Below are 22,680 nucleotides of genomic sequence, written 5' to 3'. Positions count from 1 at the left end.
AAGATATTTTTTGACACAAACCATATCTATTGTGGTGACTGTTCCATGCTTTGTGAGGAACTACTGTACTCTCAATTCCACTATAAAAGGTAACCAACCAGACAGTGCCATGGGTATAGGGCTTATAGGAGGCAGTGCTGCTCAATGGTACTTTAAAGACTAGAGCTTATATATCCATAATTTTCTGATTTTCTTATCTCAACTGGTTAAATGGACCACCATCCAATAATAGTATACTAAAGAAATAATTTGGGAGCACTGTAGAACCATACAGTCTCATGGTGTTTAATTAATCTTTCTCCTGACAAGAGGTAACAGGTTTTTCCTTATAAAATAAAATGATGCACATGAAACAGTAAATTATGAGTTATGAACATTTTACTCATGTTCTGGTTATCTCTGGGCCAATGGTTCTCAAACTGGGACCCTACATTCTAAGGGGGGTTTCACAAGCTAATAAGGGGATCTTTAGGTTAATTTTTAACATATTTTTAAAAATCTAACAAATCAGACACTTATAGTCCATAAGGTTGTATCTATTAAATATCATCCTCTTTGCTTTTTAGAGACAGAATCTCACTACGTTGCCAAGGCTCCAGTGATCCTCCCACGTCAGCCTCCCAAGTAGCTGGGATTACAGGTGTGCACCACTGTGCCTAGCTTAAGTATCACCATATTAATAAGTAGGCTGAATACATTTTTTGTTGATATCTAGAGCTTTTTCTTTAATAGAGCTATTAAAATACTTCAAATTCATATGGAGGTCATGAAAGGAATATAATACAAGCTGGTAAAAAAAGTTGGAGACCACTGCTTCAGAATCACTGATTCAGAACATAAACTAATTAATCAAACTGGTGTCAGAACATTTCAATTTACTTTGGTATCTAGAGCAATTGATGCTTTATATCCTCTGTTTCCTGGACTCTCACTTGGCACTAACAGCTACGGCTTCTATAGGGTCTGACTGGTGACTATTGCTGATGCTGTCCACAAAAACAATGTATTTGGGGTGAAAGGACTACTCTTAGCTCCTGTTTACAGCATCCTGAACTCACAGCAAATGATCTCTTGCATACAAGGCTAACGTGCATAAAAGCCATAACTTTTACTTGATAAATCACATAAATAGCACCAAAGCATCTGACTTGCTCTTATGATTCTTACCTAATTTTAAAGACATCACATTTATGATACTATGTTCTCTTCACTTTAAATTCTAGACCACTTTCAAATTAAATGTTAGAATCAAGCATATCTAAATATTTATGCCAAAATAATATTTTACCAATTTTCTCCTTATGTAATAAGATATTTAAAATTACTTCAATATAGGTTTTAAATTATTACATGCATTTTGTAGATAGGCATATAAAATGAATTGCAGGCATCCAAGTTTACATATAAATTGAACCAGCAGATGTATTATCAGTCATATGTTTAGGTGCCAAGCTGAAAGGCTGAATGAAGAGGGGGACACTTGCTTATGGGAAGCAGAAAGAGCTCTAAGTAATCAATTGTAAAAAGACAAAGACACACCTTCACTGTCCAAGTTCAAGAAAATTGAGAGTTCACTTGTATTTCATATCAGTAACTTGCCAGCCTCCAACTATGACTTTTTGAGTTTTCCATTTCTTACCCAAAGGCAGCAAATAAATGGCAGCGACAGAAGGAATTACTTTGTGCTAGATTTTTTAGAATTCCAAATACTAAATATTAATAATACTTATATACAGTTTACTATGGACCAGGCACTATTTTACAATAACCCTATAAGCTTGGTACTATGATGTCTATTTTACAGACCAGAAAACTAAGACATGGAGAACTCAAATAGCTTGCCCAAATTCACACACTATTAAGTGGCAGAGCCAGGATTTGAACTCAAGTAGTCAGCTCTTAATCACACTACTGTTTCTCAGCTTAGGGTAAAATATGTACATCATCTGTATTATGATTTGTTGAACACCTGCATTTTTTTAAAAGTTTGCAATAAACAAAAAAGTTTACTCTCAAACGTAAACAGCAAATAAGACCTTAAACCCTGATTTGAATCTGGAAAAATATAACCAAGTTTGCAATTTTAGAGGAACAATCAACACTGAAAGCAGATTACTTGTGAGTTTTTAAACAAATTTGGCTAGAGATGGGTATTTTAAAAGTCAGTTTATCTCATGGAATCTTTTTTACATATTATATTTTTAAAAGTTATTTCTGACTCTTGAATGGTTTTGGATTTAGGGAAAATATTGGCATATATGTGATATATTACAATATTTTCTATAATTCTATATAGCCATTAAAAATGTTAAGATAGATCTATATTAATATGGAAAACTTCATATGATATGCTAGATTTTAAAAGGGCAGTAAAAGTGGCATGCATAAGATCTAAAATCTATTTTTTAAAAAGTCTTAAGCTTAAATTTTTGATAAACATTTAAACATGTTTATTAAGTGGCAGGATTACTGGCGATTTTCCCTTTCTGCTTTAAAACTTTTTGATAACCTGAAGGTTTTTTCCCAATTAACAGAAATGCACAATTCTGCTTATGTTCATAAGCAGAAAAAAATAAAGCTATTCTACTTTATTAAAAGCTTCACTCATTACATATTTTAACAAAATATTTTATTTTATAGTAGAGACAACAGTTGCAACAGCTTCTGGAAAATTCCTTAATTTGGCTTCCAAGTAGTAGTTAAATGATTTTATTAATACTTAAACCATAAAAATAATTATACTAATATAGTAACCTTATAACTACTGATCCTGACCCTAAACAATAAGACAAGGAAAAACAGCACACTGCAGAAATAACCTGAGTAACCTGCCATTCTAATTGAATTTGATCGTGTTTTGAATGCTCCAAGTGTGTTCTTTTCTTTGAAAAGCACATTATTTGATAAAACTGTTTCTCCACATCTGGGTAGTTATAAATAGCAAAAGGAGACAACAACCATATCTAATGTTCTTGGATTCTGAACATCCTATAAATTAACTGTTCTTCCCTCATGTAGTTAAAATTTAAACATTCTATTGAGAATTTTTCCTTCTTCTTAATACCACACCTGTTACCTGTACATCTTAAAGATATACTATGAGATTCTGTACTTATTTTCTGGTTCTAGAAAGAGATATGCTAGCACATGCTAAAAGTGGGCATTTCTTCAAACATTATATAACATTTTAAAAGAAGAAAAAACAGCAATAGTGTAGCAAAAAAAAAACCCACTGGAAATCTTTTTTTTTTTTTTTTTTTTTTTTTTTTTGAGACAGGGTCTTGCTCTGTTGCTAAGGCGGGAGGGCAGGGATGCAATCACGACTCACTGCAGCCTCAACCTTCCAGGCTCAAGCAATCTCCCCAGCTCAGCCTCCTGAGCAGCTGAAACCACAAGCATGCACCACCATGCCCGGCTGATTTTTAAAAAAATTTTTTGTAGTGACAAGGTCTTACCACTATCGGGGAATCTGCCCCGATATTCACGTAGGTTCTTTCCTATTTTCCTTAAGCATCTGCCAGCTTGAGAAATAAAGGGACAGAGTACAAAAGAGAGAAATTTTAAAGCTGGGCGTCTGGGGAAGACATCACATGTTGGTAGGTTCCGTGATGCCCCACAAGCCACAAAAACCAGCAAGTTTTTATTAGAGATTTTCAAAAGGGAAGGGAGTGTGCGAATAGGTGTGGTTGACAGACATCAAGTACGTAACAGGGTAACAGAATATCACAAGGCAAGTGGAGGCAGGGCGAGATCACAGGACCACAGGACCCAGGCAAAATTAAAATTGCTAATGAAGTTTCGGGCACCATTGTCATTGATAACATCTTATCAGGAGACAGAGTTTTGAGATCAACCAGTCTGACCAAAATTCATTAGGTGGGAATTTCCTCCTCCTAATAAGCCTGGGAGCACTATGGGAGACTGGAGTCTATTTCATCTCTGCAGTCTCAACCATAAGAGACGACCACGCCCAGGGGGGCCAGTTCAGAGACCCACCCCCAAGTGGGTATTCTGTTTCTCAGGGATGTTCCATGCTGAGAAAAAGAATTCAGCGATATTTCTCCCATTTGCTTTTGAAAGAAGAGAAATAGGACTCTGTTCCGCCCAGCTCACCGGGGGTCAGAGTTTAAGGTTATCTCTCATTTCCTAAACATTGCTGTTATCTTGTTCTTTTTTTAAGGTGCCCAGATTTCATATTGTTTAAACACACATGCTCTACAATTTGTGCAGTTAATGCAATTATCACATGGTCCTGAGGCGACATACATCCTCCTCGGCTGACAGGATTAAGAGATTAAAGTAAAGACAGGCATGGGAAATCACAGAGGTATTGACTGGGGAAGTGATAAGTGTCCATGAAATCTTCACAACTTATGTTTAGAGATTGCAGTAAAGACAGGCATAAGAAGTTATAAAAGTATTAATTTGGGGAACTAATAAATGTCCATAAAATCTTCACAATCCACGTTCTTCTGCCATGGCTTCAGCCGGTCCCTCCGTTTGGGGTCCCTGACTTCCCGCAACACACTATATTGCCCAGGCTGGTCTCAAACTCCTGGGTTCAAATGATCCTCCCACCTCAGCCTCCCAAAGTGCTGGGATGTAAGCCACTGTGTCCAGCCAAATCCCTAGAAATCATAAAATATATCTAGCTGTATCATGAACCAGCCATATATACATCCTTCACAAGTCATTTCTAGTAAGAGAAGGGGCCATGAAACTAGATGATTAGAAATTCAATTAGGTAAGTACTTGGTGAAGAGCTATGTGCAAGATATTATATTAGATACAGTGGAGTTAAAGAGACTAAAACAAACAGATCTATCTTGAAAGATTTATAATCGAATAAGAAAAAGCTTTTAAAAATAATCTGCTTGTTCTGTGGTATAACAACATATTTTAAACTTTCTAGATAAATAAAGCTACTTTTTAAATAAATAAATAAAAATAAGAAAAAGGCCAGCTCAACATTCAGTTCACGATACACTACATAGCCAAATGGATTTAAGTGCAATGTTCATTTTAATAAAGTATTTTATATTAATATTTTACAGTTCAAGGCAGTAAGTTAATAAAAGGAAACTTTAAAATGTAATGTCAAAGATAATTAGGTCCTAAAAGTTTACTTACCTTTAAAATATCCCTTCACAAGTTAAGGACTGCCTTATAGAGCTACTAATCACTTCAGTAACCCGTTGACTCTATCTGACTAGTCTGTTCTCTGGCTAAGGACTAGAAAACTGCATGCTTACTACTTGAATAATTCAGCCCACAATGGGGAGAAAATACTCCTTGAAAATAAACGGACGCCCAGCTTTAGAATTTCTCTCTTTTGTACTCTGTCCCTTTATTTCTCAAGCTGGCCGATGCTTAAGGAAAATAGAAAAGAACCTACGTGAATATCGGGGCAGATTCCCCAATAGTGGTGAGACCTTGTCACTACAAAAAATTTTTTTAAAAATTAGCCGGGCATGGTGGTGCATGCTTGTGGTTTCGGCTGCTCAGGAGGCTGAGCTGGGGAGATTGCTTGAGCCTGGAAGGTTGAGGCTGGAAGAAGGCAAGGGAAGGCGGTACGTGCCTGTGGTCCCACCTACTCAGCCAGCTGAGGCGGGAAGATTGCTTGAGGCCAGGAGTTTGAGTCTGTAGTGTACACCTGTGAATAGCCAACGCATTCCAGCCTAGACAACATAGCAAGACCTCATTTACTTTTTTAAAAAGAGAACCAGAACGGAAGAAGAAAAAAGAAAATGGATAGGTCGGGAAACCAATCCAAAGAAAGCCTAAGCCACTCATATGCTCCACAGAATAACTGAAAGCAGTTCACCTTTCCCAATGAAAATGAATAGTCTAGAAGCAAGGCTGCTTTTCCCCCACCTTCAATCTTTTCCCCCACCTTCAGTCTTTCAGAGTCCAGTGATTCAAAGAAGACAAGACCATCCCGGATTATGTGTTTCCCAAATCAAAACAAAGCAACTATTATTGAACCATGAAGTCAAAGTTAAGCATCTAACAAGCAAAGCAGAAGAAACAATGGTGTAAATAATAAGCTTAATTCAACCAATAAATAACATTTTTAGAGATAAATCTATTTCAAAAGACAAAGATGGCTAAGTCTTATATAGATTGAAAGCATTAAAAGATATCAATACTGAAGTAATTTCTTCCTAGAATTTTTTCATTTCAACATGCATTAACTGCACATCCTTACATAACAAGAACCAATACTACAAAATCCTTTCCATTAAGATATATATCAAGATGAAGGACTGAGCATGTGTTAATACTCTCCTTCCATTTAAAAACATCATAAAATGTCAGAAAACTTTTAATAGAATAAATATATAATAGAATGGAAAAACAACAACAAAAAAGCATGCTATTAGCAATCAAGATCACAAATACCCAAAAGATAGAAGTGGTTTTCAGATTTAAATCTTATAAACAAGAAATCACAGAAAACATACAAATGGTCAATTAACATAAATGCTACTCCTCTGTAGTAATCAAGGAAATGTAAATTAAAACAATGAGATATTTTAATCTAGCAGATAGTAAAATATCAAAACAATGAAAAAGATTTGGCAAGAATTTGAGGAAAATGGACTCTCTATACTGTTGTCGAGAGCGTAAGTTGAAAAAGTCTTTTTAAAAATCAATTTGTTAACATCCAACAAAACCATGCCTGCTTTTTTTATTTTTTATTTTTTTTTGAGACAGAGTCTTACTCTGTCACCCAGGATGGAGTGCAGTGATGCAATCACAGCTCACTTCAGCGTCGACCTCCTGGGCTCAAGCAATCCTCCTGCCTCAGCCTCCCGAGTGGCTAGGACTACAGGCATGTGCCACCATGTCCAACTAATTTATTTTTTATAGAGATGGGGTCTCACTATATTGCTCAGGCTGGTCTCAAACTCCTGGGCTCAAGAGATCCTCCTGCCTCAGTCTCCCAAAGTGTTGGGATTACGGCCATGAGCCAACGTGCCCAGCCTCTTACCATTTCCCACTTTCACTTCTGGGAATTTAACTGAAGGGATTGTATTTGCCCACATATGTTTGTGGGTGCTCAGCATAGCATTCCTTTAAACCTGGGGGAAACGGGCTGGGCCTGTAATCCCAACACTTTAGAAGGCCCAGGAGGGAGGATTGCTTGAGCCCAGAAGTTCAAGTCCAGCCTGGGCAACACACTGGGCATGGTGGCATGTGCCTGTAATCTCAGCTACTTGGGAGGCTAAGGTGGGAGGATCACTTGAGCCCAGGAGAAAAAGGCTACAGTGAGCTGAGATCACACCACTGCACTCCGGCCTGGGTGATAGAGTGAGACCCTGTCTCAAAAAAAAAAAAAAAAAAAGAAAAAAGAGAAGTATCATCTATATTAAAAACATACACACCACCGCCCCCCACCCAAAAAATATGCTGTTCAGTGGAAAAAAGCAAGTCACCAAATAGATTGTATTATTTCTCAAAAATCCTTCCTTCCGGCCAAGCGTGGTGGCTCACACCTGTTATCCTGACACTTTGGGAGGCAGAGGCAGGAGGGCTGCTTGAGCCCAGCAGTTCAAGACCAGCCTGGACAACACAGCAAGACCCTCATCTCTACAGAAATAAAAACTTTTCAAGTATCCAGGCATGGTGGCATGCTCCTATACTTCCAGCTACTCAGGAGGCTGAGGCAAGTGGATCACTCAGAGCCCACGATCCAAGACTGCAATGAGCTACGATTACAACACTGCGCTCCAGGCTGGGTAAGAGAGAGAGAATATCTCTCTTCAAACAACCAACCAACCTAGCTTCTCTGAAGTATTCAGCCTTAGACTATAACACTCATGTCCCCTCTCTGTCACTCTCCTTCATTCACAGAAAAACTTGGCACTTAAATTTTAATTTCTCTCCAACTACTCCAGTGATCATTCCTTAAGGTCTCAATATTGGTATACTCTCTCAGTTCCTTCACCTCCTCCTTAAATACATCTTTTTCTCCATCGTATTTCAGCTATCTACTCCATGGTCATACCCTAAACTTTGTGATATCCATAACTAAACTATCTCCCAAGGCTCACATTTAAGCCTTTTACATTGAGACCACCACTTCCTAGCTTTCCAGCTTTATTTATATATGCTAGCGATCCTACTTTTACAATTTTCACCATCAAAGTTTCCAATCCATTGACCCTACAACTAACTCTTTCACTGTCTATCACATCCTTCATGTCCTCAATTTTCCCCTTAACCTAGATCCATCATCCAAAACTGTAACAACTTCCTTGTATACACCTCCAAGTCCATCTACTGCATCTCTCCATCACACTTCTGACAAAATCCCAAGCCCAATTAAACCCAACATATTGCTTACTCTCAAAGTGTCCTAACCAGTCTTATCCCCATTGTTGTCCCAGGAGACAGAGGCAGCTAGTTGCCAACCCAATATCCATTTTCTCCTTACTAAGAGAACCCTGATTTTACTTAGGAAGTTAATGTTCCTAGCTAAAACACTATGCTTTCCAGCCTCCCTAGTAGCTAGGGGAGTCTATGATATCCCCAGTGCCTAGCACATACTAGGGGCACAATAAATATTTCATTAACCAATGAATATATATCACGATCTCATTTATACAGAAGACTAAAGTGTATGTATGTGTCTGCATGCATAGGTAAGCATATAAGGGGTCTAAGATAAACACTAAACTACTGATTCTAGGTACTTCTGGGAAGGACAGTGGGAAGAAAGGTAAAAAGGGACTTTCACATTTTGCTCTGACTATTTTTGCATTATTTTTCTTATGTTAAAAAAAGACAATTAACTACAACACATGCAGAAGGAAAAAAATCTAAATATATTTAGAAATATAAGCTTATTCACAGAATGATAAAATTTAGAAACTCATAGTGACCTCAGTAAACATACTAACTCAAAAGCCTCTGGCTAGAAAGGATGTTAAGAACACAGCTCCCTGTCCTTAGTAGGCCCCTCAATCTTGGTTCAGTACTGTTCTACAGTAGTCCCTTACCCTAGCCTGGTGTGTTCCCAAATCTCCCACAGGTAATAGAATCTAGGATTTTTAAATAAAGTAATAACTTTTAAAAGAACTAGAATTAGGGAAATAAAAATTCTTGTTAACTTTTTACAGCCTTTATAAAGGTTTTTACTGTCACTTAAAGTAATAGAGTATACTAAGTGAAATGTATATTAGTAGCATATCACACATCAAATTAGTAATAATGAGTTGTGTAGAATTAATTTCCACTTATCTTCCTTTGCTCAGTAGAAACTTTTGAAGATCTACTGAGATCTGTTTTAGAAATCATTATATCACATCAATAAAATCCTTCATTCCCATTTACTGTTAATCCCTGTTCCCACACCCTATCCCAATCGACCACTAATCTACTATCTGTTGCTACTATTTGTCTATTCTGGCCATTTTCTATAAATGGAATCGCAACATATAATCTCTTAGATCTGGCTTTTCACTTACCATCTTTTTGAGGTTCACCCATGTGGTAGCATGTATCAGTGGTTCACTCCTTTTTACTGCTGAATAGTATGCCATTGTATGGATATGCCATACTAGTGCCTTTTAATATTATGGCTTAGACTTCCATTTTCCAGGTTGTACAATGGATGTAGGATAACTTGGGTACTTGGGGTGGGTGAGAGGGACTGTTAGCTAACTTTTATTTAAGCCAAATGATATAGATGAGTGTTTCTCAAATCCAATCCAGTTTATACAGGATGAGATTATCCTAGCTTCACTCAAAAACATTATGGCATCAGCCCCTTTTAAAACCACTGTCCCATACCTCTCCTCTAACAGGAACATAAATCACAGTTCCTCAAGGTTTCCTTCTCTCTCCCAAGGTTTATAAAAACCCCTACTCTTGCCAGGCACAGTGGCTCACACCTGTAATCCCAGCACTTTGGGAGGCAGAGACAGGCGAATCACAAAGTCAAGAGTTCGAGACCAGCCTGGCCAACATAATGAAACCCCATCTCTACTCACAAATACAAAATTTAGCTGGGCATGGTGGCACACGCCTGTAGCCCCAGTTACTTGGGAGGCTGAGGCAGGAGAATCACTTGAACCTAGGAGGCAGAGGTTGTGGTGAGCCAAGATTGCACTCCAGCCTGGGCAACAGAGCAAGACTCCGTCTCAAAAAAAAAAAAAAGAAACCCTACTCTTACTATGTCTTTTGCTTCACCTTTTTCTACCTCCTACTCCTTGTTTTCTCTAAGATTACCTTCCAACTGATAGCTTCAAAATTTCCACATTTTCAAAATGTCTAAAAAGATCTATTAGAAGTAAATATTATATGTGTACATTCTGAAATTTTATTTAAGAACCTGTTCTTTTTATGTGGTCCCTGAAAATAGTTTCTTTTTCAACAGAAAAAAAAACTTTGTAAGTAGTTTTAAAAGAGACAAAAACCTCACAATGCCAATATAAATGAAGCATGAAGATCCAGGTCAACATCTGACACCCTCATTTACAAGCAAAGATCAAAGAATATACAGTAACTAGCCACAGTTTCCTATTATCTTTTCTCTTTAATGTGACCTTGTTAAACACTGATTTTTCATTCAGTGAAAAACACCACAATAGTGATGGCAGCAGCAGCCTGCCTGGAGTGGGCACTGTGAAGATGCCAGCTGCAGTGGGAAAGGCACAGCTGGGGCTGTACGCTCCATGGAGCCGGCAGGAGTCCACTGGAGCCAGGAACAGGTAGGAGCCATGCCCCCTTCCAAGTTGAAGGGGCAGGATCCCTCCCATGCTGGGTGTAGCTGTAACCACCCAGCCATGGCTACAGGCATCCCTGTGCTCTTGGGGGCCCAGGATGCACCTCCACCTCCATCCCCCACCCTCACAGGCTCGGAAGTGCCTGCTCCCACTGCCTGGCCTCTCCCCACTCCCAGCACCCATGCCGATTTCAAAGGAAAGTTGTGACCGAGGGAGGCACTGTCACTACCCAGCTGGGTGGAAGCAGACTCAGGGTGGTGCTGACATGCCAGCGCCCTGCCACCTCAGCCCCCTCCAGACTTTGGGCACCCCAGAGGACAGGAGGAAGGCTGTGGGGGTGCTGAGAGCAGCTTGGCACAGGCCTGCAGGTGCCCCATGGCACAGCCTGGGCACTGTGGGTACTGTACAGGGCAGGTTGATGGTGGCAGGAAGTAGACAGGCTCCTGGGCAGAAAGGGGCAGATCCACCTTCAAGCTGGGGATGACCTGAAGCCAGGGGCTGGGCTGCCAGTTCTGCAGACTGGAGTGAGAACTTACAGTGCTTTTTCCAGGCCTGCCCATGGACCAATCGGTATGCACTTCCTCCCCTCTGAAGCCCATAAAAGCCCTGGACTCAGCCAGACTCCAGCAGACATGAGGATGACCTGCCTGTGTAAGGGAGCTACCCACTGTGGATCTCCTCTCAGCTGAGAGCTGAGTAGACGTCCAGACGACCTGCCTGTGGAAAGGAGCTACCCACTTCAGTTTCTTGAGCTCTACTGTCACTCAATAAAGCTTCTCTTCGCCGTACTCACCCTCCAGTTGTCCACGTACCTCTTTCTTTCTGGACGCAGGACAAGAACTTGGGACCCGCCGAATGGCAGGACAGAAAGAGCTGTAACACAAATGGCTGAAACACGTCCCTCACTCACCATGTTGTGGGCAACAAGAAAATAGAGAAGAGCTGCAGCCCTTCAGGGAGCCCAGACTGAGGTGCTCCCAAGCCAGGGCTGTGACACCCTCTTTGGGACTCTGCAGTTCCTGGCATCTCCAAGCTTACAGGCACCACCAAGCTCCCCAGTGCCAGCAGTGGAAGCCACTTGCAGTAGTGCTGGTCCAGCCACAGCCTCACAGGAGCCAGCGCCAGCTGCAGCCAGCATGCCTGGCTGTGCACAGCAGCTGGACCCCGTGCTCCCTTGCTCACACACCCCTCCCCTCTGCACCTGGCTCACCTTTAGCAGGCGTGGGATCTGGGCTGGTAGTGCAAGCTGAGTATGGCCTGCCAGGACAAGTGGGCAGAATGAGCCCAGCAGGCCTGAGCAAAACTTGGGCAAAGGCACCACCAGCCACAGAGGTTTCCAGCTGGCAAAGCGACACCCCAAGGATCCTGTGACAATAGCATTATTGTCTCGCCTCTATCTTATGATGATGCTTGATCCAGATTAAGTGGATCACTTACATTTATAAAATATTAGATGCCCACATGTAGAATGATTAATAAAGCTGAGTGAGGAATGATGGTGCAGGCAGAGGGCTGGGAAAGAATGACACACATCTAGCAACATACTTCTTATTACCAGCCTTTTTTAAGTCTTAATTCTCTAGGTGATTCCCAAACAATTAGTTTGAAAACATCATAAATAAGATGATACGGACACAGATAAAAGCTTTCCCAATGGTAAATGTTTTCTAACTAGGAAATTATTTCACTATCCCCTTACTGACCTACATGACAGTTCTTTTGGAGTATTTAACGGAGTGAGCAATAATGGGTAACACCAGCTACATGTAATTAGAAGAACCTTGTGAGATAAAGAAAAATAATATAAGCAATTATTAGCAAGGGCACCTGTTAAAAGTACCCAGAATACTTCTCTGGTGGCCAGTTACTGCAGCTGGCATGGGACAGGCTCTGTGAACTACATCTTCATCTTTGAAAAGACAACTAAAAAGGGAATCTTGGGTTAAGGTTTACTCTACTGCCATTATAGCTCGAAATCTAACTAGGCTGGTATAAGGTAGTGTGAAGAAAGGCTCTGCATTATAAATTTTTTAAAACCTGGTAAATCAAGATTCCCACTAAGCATTCGTTAATGTCATTATTTCAATCTACTTTAAGAAAATGAATGACATGATAATACTATACCTTTCTCAAGCTTTCATATTCCTCACGAAGTTCCCCAGGCTTGCTTACTTTGATTGGTGCTCTGAATATAAAGTCTGAAAGAAAGGGAAAAGAAAATACTTTTTAAGAGGACTTTCTAGGAAGACCCATAGGAGGCACAATACATGTGGGTTATATAAATAGATGATAAAAATCAAAGCTAAGAACAGAATAAACGATAAGTCTTAAATACTATCAAAAACGTAGAGGAAAGTATACACTTCTGTCTCCTTCTGACACTTCTTTATACCCTCAATGTATATTTGGTGGTCTAAATATATATTAATTTTTAAGACTTACTAATAAATCTACATCCCACTGAGGTTGATAAATATTCGTTATAGAAAACAGTCTCCCCAAAAAGTTGCCTTTTGTCCTTTTTCAGTTGTCTCAACTGTCTTCTTTTTTTCTCTGCATTTCCCTCACAGATGAATCAACTATTTTAGAAAGACTCTCTTAATTAATACACTGAGTAATGTAGAAGATATTTAGATAGAAACACTGGACCTAAAGCAAACATAGAAAACAGTAACATAAACCTTTCCCAACCACTACAGAATTGTTAGACCCTAGGTTTGGAAGGCAAACATTCCATCACCTTCACCCACTTGATAAGGTAGGTATTATGCCCATTTTACAGTAAGAAAACTAAGGGATTAAATGACTTAGCCCAAGGTTACAGAGCTAGTGCGTGGCAAAGCAGGGAGAAAAGCTTTAACAGGAATCAAGAAGGAAATACATAATGATTAAAAAGGTAACCCATCTAGAGTTGAGCCCACTCTCTCCCCTTTTACAAACCCCATTATAGTGGCCCTCCTTGAATAAAGTCTTCCTTACTATCTCTTTTTAAAACAAGAGCAACCCATCAAGAAGATGTAACAATAAAACCTGTATGAACCTACAACACAGCAAAAATTAATAAGACTATATGGAGAAATTAGTCAAAAATTAATGAAAGAAATTTTTTAAAACACTGCAATTAAAAACAGATAGATCAGGCCAGGCACACACCTGTAATCCAAGCACTTCGGGAGGCTGAGGCAGGCAGATCACTTGAGGCCAGGAGTTCAAAACCAGCCTGGTCAACATGGTGAAACCCCATCTCTACTAAAAATACAAAAAAATTAGCTGGGTGTGATGGTGGGCACCTGTAATCCCAGCTACTCAAGAGACTGAGGCAGGACAATCACTTGAACCCAGGAGGCAGAAGTTGCAGTGAGCCAAGATCATGCCACTGTACTCCAGCCTGGGTGACAGAGTGAGGCTGTTTCAAAAAATAAAATAAAATAAAATAAAATAATAAAAAAAAAAACATAATGGATCAGGCAGACCAAAAGGTGGCAAAAATACAGAAAAATTGAACAATAAAATTAATGTGGTCGTGTGTGTGTGTGTGTGTGTGTGTGTATGTTTATGGATATATAAACCTCCAATGAATAGAATATATATCTCTTAAGGCAAACAATTTAAAATATTGATGATACATTAGGTCATAAAGATGCTTCAAAAAATTTCAAAGAATTTGTATTACACAGATTTTGCTCTTTGATCCTGGATGCCATTTTCCAAGCCTAGTTTTCTACCTACTAAGGTGGTAATTTTGGGCTACCTAATATTCTTTTTCAATAAATTCCTTTTCTGATTAAATTTGCCAGAGTAGATTTCTGTCGATTGCAACTAACAACCCTAGCTGATTCAATTTTTTACATGGTACCTTGAAATAACCAATAAATCAGTCTCTAATAAAACTGATTAAGAAAAAAAGAGAGAAGATAAAATTACATTAAGAATAAAAAGTTCTTTTTTTTTTTATCACAATGATAACATTTTGATGTATTTTTTGGTATTTTTCTTTTGATATACATTTCTTTTTTTTTTTTTTTTTTTTAATTATACTTTAGGGTTTTAGGGTACATGTGCACAATGTGCAGGTTTGTTACATATGTATCCATGTGCCATGTTGATTTCCTGCACCCATTAACTCGTCATTTAGCATTAGGTGTATCTCCTAATGCTGTCCCTCCCCCCTCCCCCCACCCCACAACAGTCCCCAGAGCATGATGTTCCCCTTCCTGTGTCCATGAGTTCTCATTGTTCAATTCCCACCTATGAGTGAGAACATGCGGTGTTTGGTTTTTTGTCCTTGCGATAGTTTACTGAGAATGATGTTTTCCAGTTTCATCCATGTCCCTACAAAGGACACGAACTCATCATTTTTTATGGCTGCATAGTATTCCATGGTGTATATGTGCCACATTTTCTTAATCCAGTCTATCGTTGTTGGACATTTGGGTTGGTTCCAACTCTTTGCTATTGTGAATAGTGCCGCAATAAACATACGTGTGCATGTGTCTTTATAGCAGCACGATTTATAGTCCTTTGGGTATATACCCAGTAATGGGATGGCTGGGTCAAATGGTATTTCTAGTTCTAGATCCCTAAGGAATCGCCACACTGACTTCCACAATGGTTGAACTAGTTTACAGTCCCACCAACAGTGTAAAAGTGTTCCTATTTCTCCACATCCTCTCCAGCACCTGTTGTTTCCTGATTTTTTAATGATGGCCATTCTAACTGGTGTGAGATGGTATCTCACTGTGGTTTTGATTTGCATTTCTCTGATGGCCAGTGATGAGGAGCATTTCTTCATGTGTTTTTTGGCTGCATAAATGTCTTCTTTTGAGAAGTGTCTGTTCATGTCCTCTGCCCACTTTTTGATGGGGTTGTTTGTTTTTTTCTTGTAAATTTGTTTGAGTTCATTGTAGATTCTGGATATTAGCCCTTTGTCAGATGAGTAGGTTGCAAAAATTTTCTCCCATTGTGTAGGTTGCCTGTTCACTCTGATGATAGTTTCTTTTGCTGTGCAGAAGCTCTTTAGTTTAATGAGATCCCATTTGTCGATTTTGGCTTTTGTTGCCATTGCTTTTGGTGTTTTAGACATGAAGTCCTTGCCCACGCCTATGTCCTGAATGGTATTGCCTAGGTTTTCTTGTAGGATTTTAATGGTTTTAGGTCTAACATATAAGTCTTTAATCCATCTGGAATTAATTTTTGTATAAGGTGTAAGGAAGGGATCCAGTTGCAGCTTTCTACATATGGCTAGCCAGTTTTCCCAGCACCATTTATTAAATAGGGAATCCTTTCCCCATTTCTTGTTTTTGTCAGGTTTGTCAAAGATCAGATAGTTGTAGCTATGCGGCATCATTTCTGAGGGCTCTGTTCTGTTCCATTTATCTATGTCTCTGTTGAAGAATAAAAAGTTCTAAATACAGGCAACAAGGTGAGTTTAAATCTCCATGAAGAATGCTGTAATGAATATCTTGCATATATATCATTTTACATGTCTGCAGGTGTATCCATAGGATAAACTGCTAGAATCAGAATCCCTGGGTCAAAGAGTATGTGCTTTTTGAAAGGAACACCAAATTGCCCCTGTCATGAAGCCTGTATCAATTTATAGTCCCACCAGCTATGCATGGGAGTGCCATTTCCTCACACCTCCTTTTCACTTTTTTTAGAGATGAGGTCTCACAGTGGTGCCCATAAGGGAGTGCAGTGGCTATTCACAGGCACAATCATAGTGACCTATGGCCTCAAACTCCCAGCCTCAAGAGATCCCCCTGCCTTAGGCCTCCCGAGAAGCTGATCTACTCACATCTTTTCCAACACCATGAGTGCTGAAATCTTTTCGCTTTGCTAATCTAACAGATGAAATTTTGCATTTTATATGCTTATATTTTATGAGTGAAATTGAGTATTTTTATATGGTTAAGAGTAATTTGCATTTCCTTTGATGTGAAATGCATATGCATTTCCTTACTCCTACTTGTATTAACTTTTTCTTGATTTGTTAAGAAAAATTAGCTTTATGTTACATGACTAGCAATACTCTTCCCGGTTTATCACTTGTGTTGACTTTGTTTATAGTGGTTATTTTTATGTAGTTATATTAACAAACTTTTCTTTTATGGCTTCTGCATTTTTTATTATATTTGGAAAGACTTTCCTTTAGGCCAAGATACAATAACAAACTCCATCATATTTTCTTCTGGTAGAATGCATAAGATTCTTCTCAGATCTACTTTTTAAAAATTCTAAATCTTTATTTTTATTTGAGAAGCAACATAAGGATCATAATCTTATTCAGGCTTACAAATAAGTATACTATCCAACACAAGAAACCAAAAATATTTTAGCAATAGCCTGGTAGAAATGGTAATTCTCACTTACTGTTGGAGAATTTGCTTTCTCCAAAATACTTCACTGATATTTAGTACAAAATGTCTCAAGAGCTTAACATCTTCATTTTTTACACAGTAAGCCTGATCCCCAACTTAGAAGGTTCAGAGCCTTGGATAAGTCAGTCTCAACTTCCTCTTCTGTAAAATCAGAATACCTATCACAGGTTATTATAAGGATCAGATGAGTGCAATACGAGTAAAAACACTTTGCAAACTATTTTAGCCAGTACAGTGGCATGCAGCAGAATTTACTGAGTATAAAATTGTCTCTGGTGTTGGTGGGACAGCATTCTTTAAATTGTGGTTTGGTTCAATTTACTTGCAAGTACAATCGATAAGAAACAAAGATAATCTCCAGGTGTGGTGGCTCATGCCTATAATTCCAGCAATTTGGGAGGCTAAGGTGAGAGGATCTCTTGAGGTCAGATGTTCGAGACCAGCCTGAGCAACACAGATAGACCTCATCTCTGCAAAAAACAAACAAAAATTAAACAAAAACCCCAACAATTAGCAGGGCATGACGGCGCACACCTATAGTCTCAGCTACTCAGGAGGCTGTGGCAGAAGGACTGCTTGAGCCCAGGAGTTTGAGGCTGTACTGAGCCATGATTGGGCCTAGGCAACAGAGCAAGACTTCAACTCTTAAAAAAAAAAAAAAAAGAAACAGGCCGGGCATGGCAGCTCACGCCTGTAATCCCAGCACTTTGGGAGGCCGAGACAGGTGGATCACAAGGTCAGGAGATCGAGACCATCCTGGCTAACACGGTGAAACCCCGTCTCTACTAAAAATACAAAAATTAGCCAGGTGTGGTGACAGGTGCCTATAGTCCCAGCTACTCGGGAGGCTGAGACAGGAGAATGGTGTGAACCTGGGAGGCAGAGCTTGCAGTGAGCTGAGATCGTGCCACTGCACTCCAGCCTGGGGACAGAGCAAGACTCTGTCTCAAAAAACAAAGAAAGAAACAAAGATAATGTTCCAACTACTTTGATACATATATTACATGAAAAGTTAAATTCACTTTGAGATATTTATTAAGAAATCTCAAAGTTCATATAAGACCAAGCAGGAACTCAGCATAATGACTGAAATCGTACTATGCCTCTGGCTTGTTTGACTGCAAAAGGTGATGTGCAGGGGTAGAGGTAGGGTACTAATTTATAGTCACCAAAATTAGTACTGATATTTATCAGTTTAGTTGGATTAAGATGAACAATGTTTAACGCTTTAAGGATCATTTTTTGCCCCAACAGGACTGTGCTACATTAAATGACACCATGCCCAAAAGCTCAAAAATTACGTAGAAAAGTAAAGTACTTCTTGAATACTAAAACAGTTAAGCATAAAAGGTTGTGAATTGGTCCAAAGTGATATTAACTTAAACATTTAATCCTACGTTCTATCTTGGCAGTACCCTCTAAAAATGCTAAGAAGGAAAAAAAAATCCTCACTTTTTTTTGTGGGCTTGCAAAAAGAACGTAACATTAGGTTCAGATACCTGCTCTGTCAATTAAGTGAGAGTATTTAGAAATGTCAAAACTTGAATGATGGAGCCTTGGGAAATTTTATATATAATATATACAACATATATATATAACATATATATATAAATACATGTTGAAGCTTCTCTTTGCCTTAGTCTTCCTGTCTATCAAATGGGGATCAAAATACAGGCCAAGCTACCTCATAGGAATGCGGAAGACCACAATTAAAAGTAACAGTAGTAGTAACCAATGAAGAATCCCCATAATAAATAAGTAAAAAGAGCTAACGTTTAATGAAAAGCACACTCTATGCTAAATGTTGCATGCATGTATATGCACAAGTGCACACATACACAGCAGAAAAGAGTTGACACAGCAGGCCTGTCTATCCTTTTCTTTCTTTCTAACACATCAGTGGGAGAAGATGTCTATCCTTAAAAAGGCCTGCTTCCAAGGCTTGCCCTTGGCTGGTGCCTAGAAACTTGGATGTTAGGAGGGTTCCCACCATCCTTAACTGATGAGTTGTTCACTGTACCTAAACTACAGAAACAATATAATTATGCCAAACATCTGCTTTCCTGAAAGTAATCTGAAATTCTGGCACATGCTAGGTAGAGGGTGCCTATGTGATCAGCTAATATAAACCCCAATCACTAAGTCTCTAACGAGTTTCCCTGGTTGAGAACATTTCACATGTTGTCATAACTCCTCGCTAGGGTATTAAGCACACCTTGTGTGCCTCCACTGAGAGAGGACTTCAGAAGCTTGTGATTGGTTTTCCCCAGACTTTGTCCCACGCACCTTCTCCCTCTACTGATTTTGCTCGGTGTCTTTTCACTGTAATAAATCACAGCACAGAATACAACTACGTATTGAGTCCTTTAAGTCCCCCTAGCAAATCAGTGAACCTGTGGGTGGTCTTGGAGACCTCCCAACACACACATACAACACATGTCATGAACTGAAAATCTCTTTAGATCATAGTTTCAATCTCAGAAATGAAGGCAACACATCAGATAACTTCTAAAGTGAGTGATTCAGTAACAATATTTTGATTTCACTTTTATTTCCTACTCAAAATTCTCTAAATTTTTAAAATCTCCATTAAAGTATAATATTATAGGTAAAATGCTATTAGGATTTCAAACTTATATTAAGAGTATGTATAACATCAAAATAATTTATTTGAAGCCTTGTGAAATGTGGTGTTTCAATCCACCTGGACTATTATGAGAAAGGAACCAGGAAAAGGCCAGAAAAATGAAGATCTCCCCCTTTTAAATCAAAGTCTCATAACATCTCTTAAAGGTGAATGAAGAACATGTATGCATTCAACAGTATCAATTATGCCAAGACAGTCATTATGAACCTTTTGGTTTCCCAGATATTTAATAAAGAAAGAACAATCACATATAATAAAACAATTGTTACTGCTGATGTAAGACTTTTCTTAATTTTCTCTTCCCTTTCCTTCCTGGGGTCACATGTCAGCTTCCTCCACCCCAAAAGAGGAAATTGTGGGTGAAATGACAGCAATACTACCCCACTACAAAGCAGAGCAACAAGATGTCAAGTCAGAACCAGGAAAGGCAACATCATCTTCCTCGGTCCAGAGGAGTTAGTCACAAAGCTACCAATCCTTCTACCAGCTTTTACAGGGATTTTTAAGTGTTTAGTAGCACAGAAACAACAACTCACCCTTCCTTCACCTCACAGGACAGAAATGCTGGAAACTACTTCAGGTGTCACTGAGATACTGAATATCTTAGCATTCATAAATGAATCTAATGGTTGAAGCACTTTCTTAATGCCTATCCTTTGACTATTACTATACTTAACAGGAAGAGAAACTCTCTAAGGATATGATGCCTTAAGAATGACATGCACCTGTGGCCAGTGACCTAAAATGAATCTTATGTGAATTATAGGAACAGCTATAGTTCCCTGAAGATCCTTCCTGAAAAAGGATTTTCTCTCAGCCGGAGTGACTGCTTATTAATAAAGGCAAAAAAAAAAAAAAAAAAAAAAACTACAAGATAGGCATGTTGCTAATTGCATCAAACCATCAGGAATGAAGTGTCATTGCCAAAGCATCCACACTCAATGCAAAATTTAAAAAAGAACCTCACTCAACTGTGATGGGAAGATGCTATCCTAAAAACTCTCAAATCCGAAGGAAAGCAACCCTTGGTACCTGAGTATGCGTGAGTTTTTACCCTGTACATTCATTTTCTATGACTGCAGCAGAATGAGAAAGAATTTTGGACTTACTGAGTCCTAAGACCAAGATACTCACTTGAATAGTCCCACTTAACTATTTGTCTTTGAACAAATTAAAAAAAAAAAAAACTCTTTGCACATGGATTTCCTCATGTGTAACTTGGTAATAATACAACCATATATCAGAACTATAGACAAGATTAAATTAATGATGAATTCAAAAGCTTGTAAACTGCTGTTTGCCAAATTATTTAGCACTACACAAATATATAGTTATATATAATATAGTTATACTAATATCTGTTATAAAACGGTTAACTGAGGACTAATGTGTTTTCTTTAAACACACAGAGATAATTTTCTGTAATCACAAGAGTTGATGCTGTACCACTTATATTTCAACATGACATAAGGGGCCATCCATATCAGTGGTCCCCAGCCTTTTTGGCACAAGCGACCAGTTTGCTGGAAGACAGTTTTTCCACTGACTGCTGTAGGGGTTACGGGGGGAGCAGATGGTTTCAAGATGAAACTGTTCCACCTCAGATCATCAGGTATTAGCTTGTCATAGGACAGCACAGCCTACCTAGATCCCTTGCATGCACAGTTCACAATAGGGTTCGTGCTCCTATGAGAATCTAATGCTGCCACTCATTTGCTGTGTGGCTGTGTTCCTAATAGGCCATAGACTGGTACCAGTCCGTAGCCCAGGGGTTGGGGACCCCTGATCTATATGGCGTGGATCTGCCTACCTCTTCATCTTCATACCACTTCATTCCCTGCCTATTTTACATTCCATCAACAACTATGGTTCTTGCCCTAAACCATGCTATTTCTGCCTCTATGCCTCTGCCTGAAATGCCCTCACTTTCCACACTTAACTCTCCACAGCCGCTTCATAGGAAGCTAAAAACAACTCATCCTTAAAACTCAGTTTAAATTTGTACAAAGCATAAGATAATAAAACAAAGCCAAAAGATGAACTTGGAAAAAGTACTTGCCACACATATAATAAAAGGCTAATTTCCATCTCTATCACCACCAGTAGCATCATTACTGGTGGTGGCAGTTATGTAGCATGCCAGGCCCATTTCTAAGTCCTGAATATTAACTAACTCAACTTCATAATGACTCTATGGGAAGGTGCTATGGTTATCTGCATTTTACAGATGAGAAAACTGAGGTACACAGAGTTTAACTTGCTAAGGCTACCACTGCTGTAAGTGAAAGAGCTATGATTTAACACAAGCAATCTAGATCTAGGGTCTGTCTGTGCACTTACCCACTATGCCTTATATACATGTATGAGCCTAACAACCCCATATAACAATGGATAAAGGACATGCACAGGCAGTTCATAGTATAGAAAAATAAAAACTAAGAACAAAACACTTTTGTATCAAGTTGGCAAAGAACAAAAAGTTTCATAAGAGTTAGCAAAGCTATGCTTTATCTTAAAGATATATATGTGTACAAATATATACATACAAGAATGTTCACTGCTGATTACTCGCCATACTAAAGACTGGGAACAACCTAAATGTCTTTCAAATAAAGACTGATTAAATAATTAGATGATGGGGACACACATGGATCTATTTCTGTACTGTCTGGTTTTATTCCTCTTCTGGTCTCTGGGTTTATCTGTAATTTTTGTTAGAATGTCACTCATTGTGTATGAAAAACTATAAAGGCCCTGGGTGATGTTATATTCCTACAGAGGATCCACCACCTTCTCTGATAGGCAGTTAGAATGAGGGGACAGATCACTTCACAATCCAAACATGACATAAGCTGACTCAAAGACGGCTACAGTATAAAGCTTGTACAGTTCATTCTCCCCTAGTTTGTAGCCCTCCAAG

General features: G+C 38.9%; 1 protein-coding gene across 6 annotated transcripts in view; it reads right to left on the bottom strand.

The window, feature by feature from the left end:
- RNF169 (ring finger protein 169) overlaps nucleotides 1-22,680 on the bottom strand; it is a 133,595-nt gene that overhangs the window by 83,617 nt on the left and 27,298 nt on the right. For all 6 annotated transcript variants that reach the window (XR_010121343.1, XR_010121344.1, XR_010121342.1 and 3 more), the window contains exon 2: nucleotides 12,858-12,931. Coding sequence is in view for 2 of the 6 variants with exons in the window: in XM_055282942.2 (XP_055138917.1) it covers nucleotides 12,858-12,931 (74 nt within the window). In the remaining 4 variants the exon portion in view is untranslated. The remainder of the gene's footprint in view (nucleotides 1-12,857; nucleotides 12,932-22,680) is intronic.

The sequence above is a fragment of the Symphalangus syndactylus genome, chromosome 6, assembly GCF_028878055.3.
Source record: "Symphalangus syndactylus isolate Jambi chromosome 6, NHGRI_mSymSyn1-v2.1_pri, whole genome shotgun sequence".
NCBI classification, from domain to species: domain Eukaryota; kingdom Metazoa; phylum Chordata; class Mammalia; order Primates; family Hylobatidae; genus Symphalangus; species Symphalangus syndactylus.
Note: the sequence above shows the minus strand (reverse complement) of the source record. Positions and strands in the feature narration are given on the sequence as shown.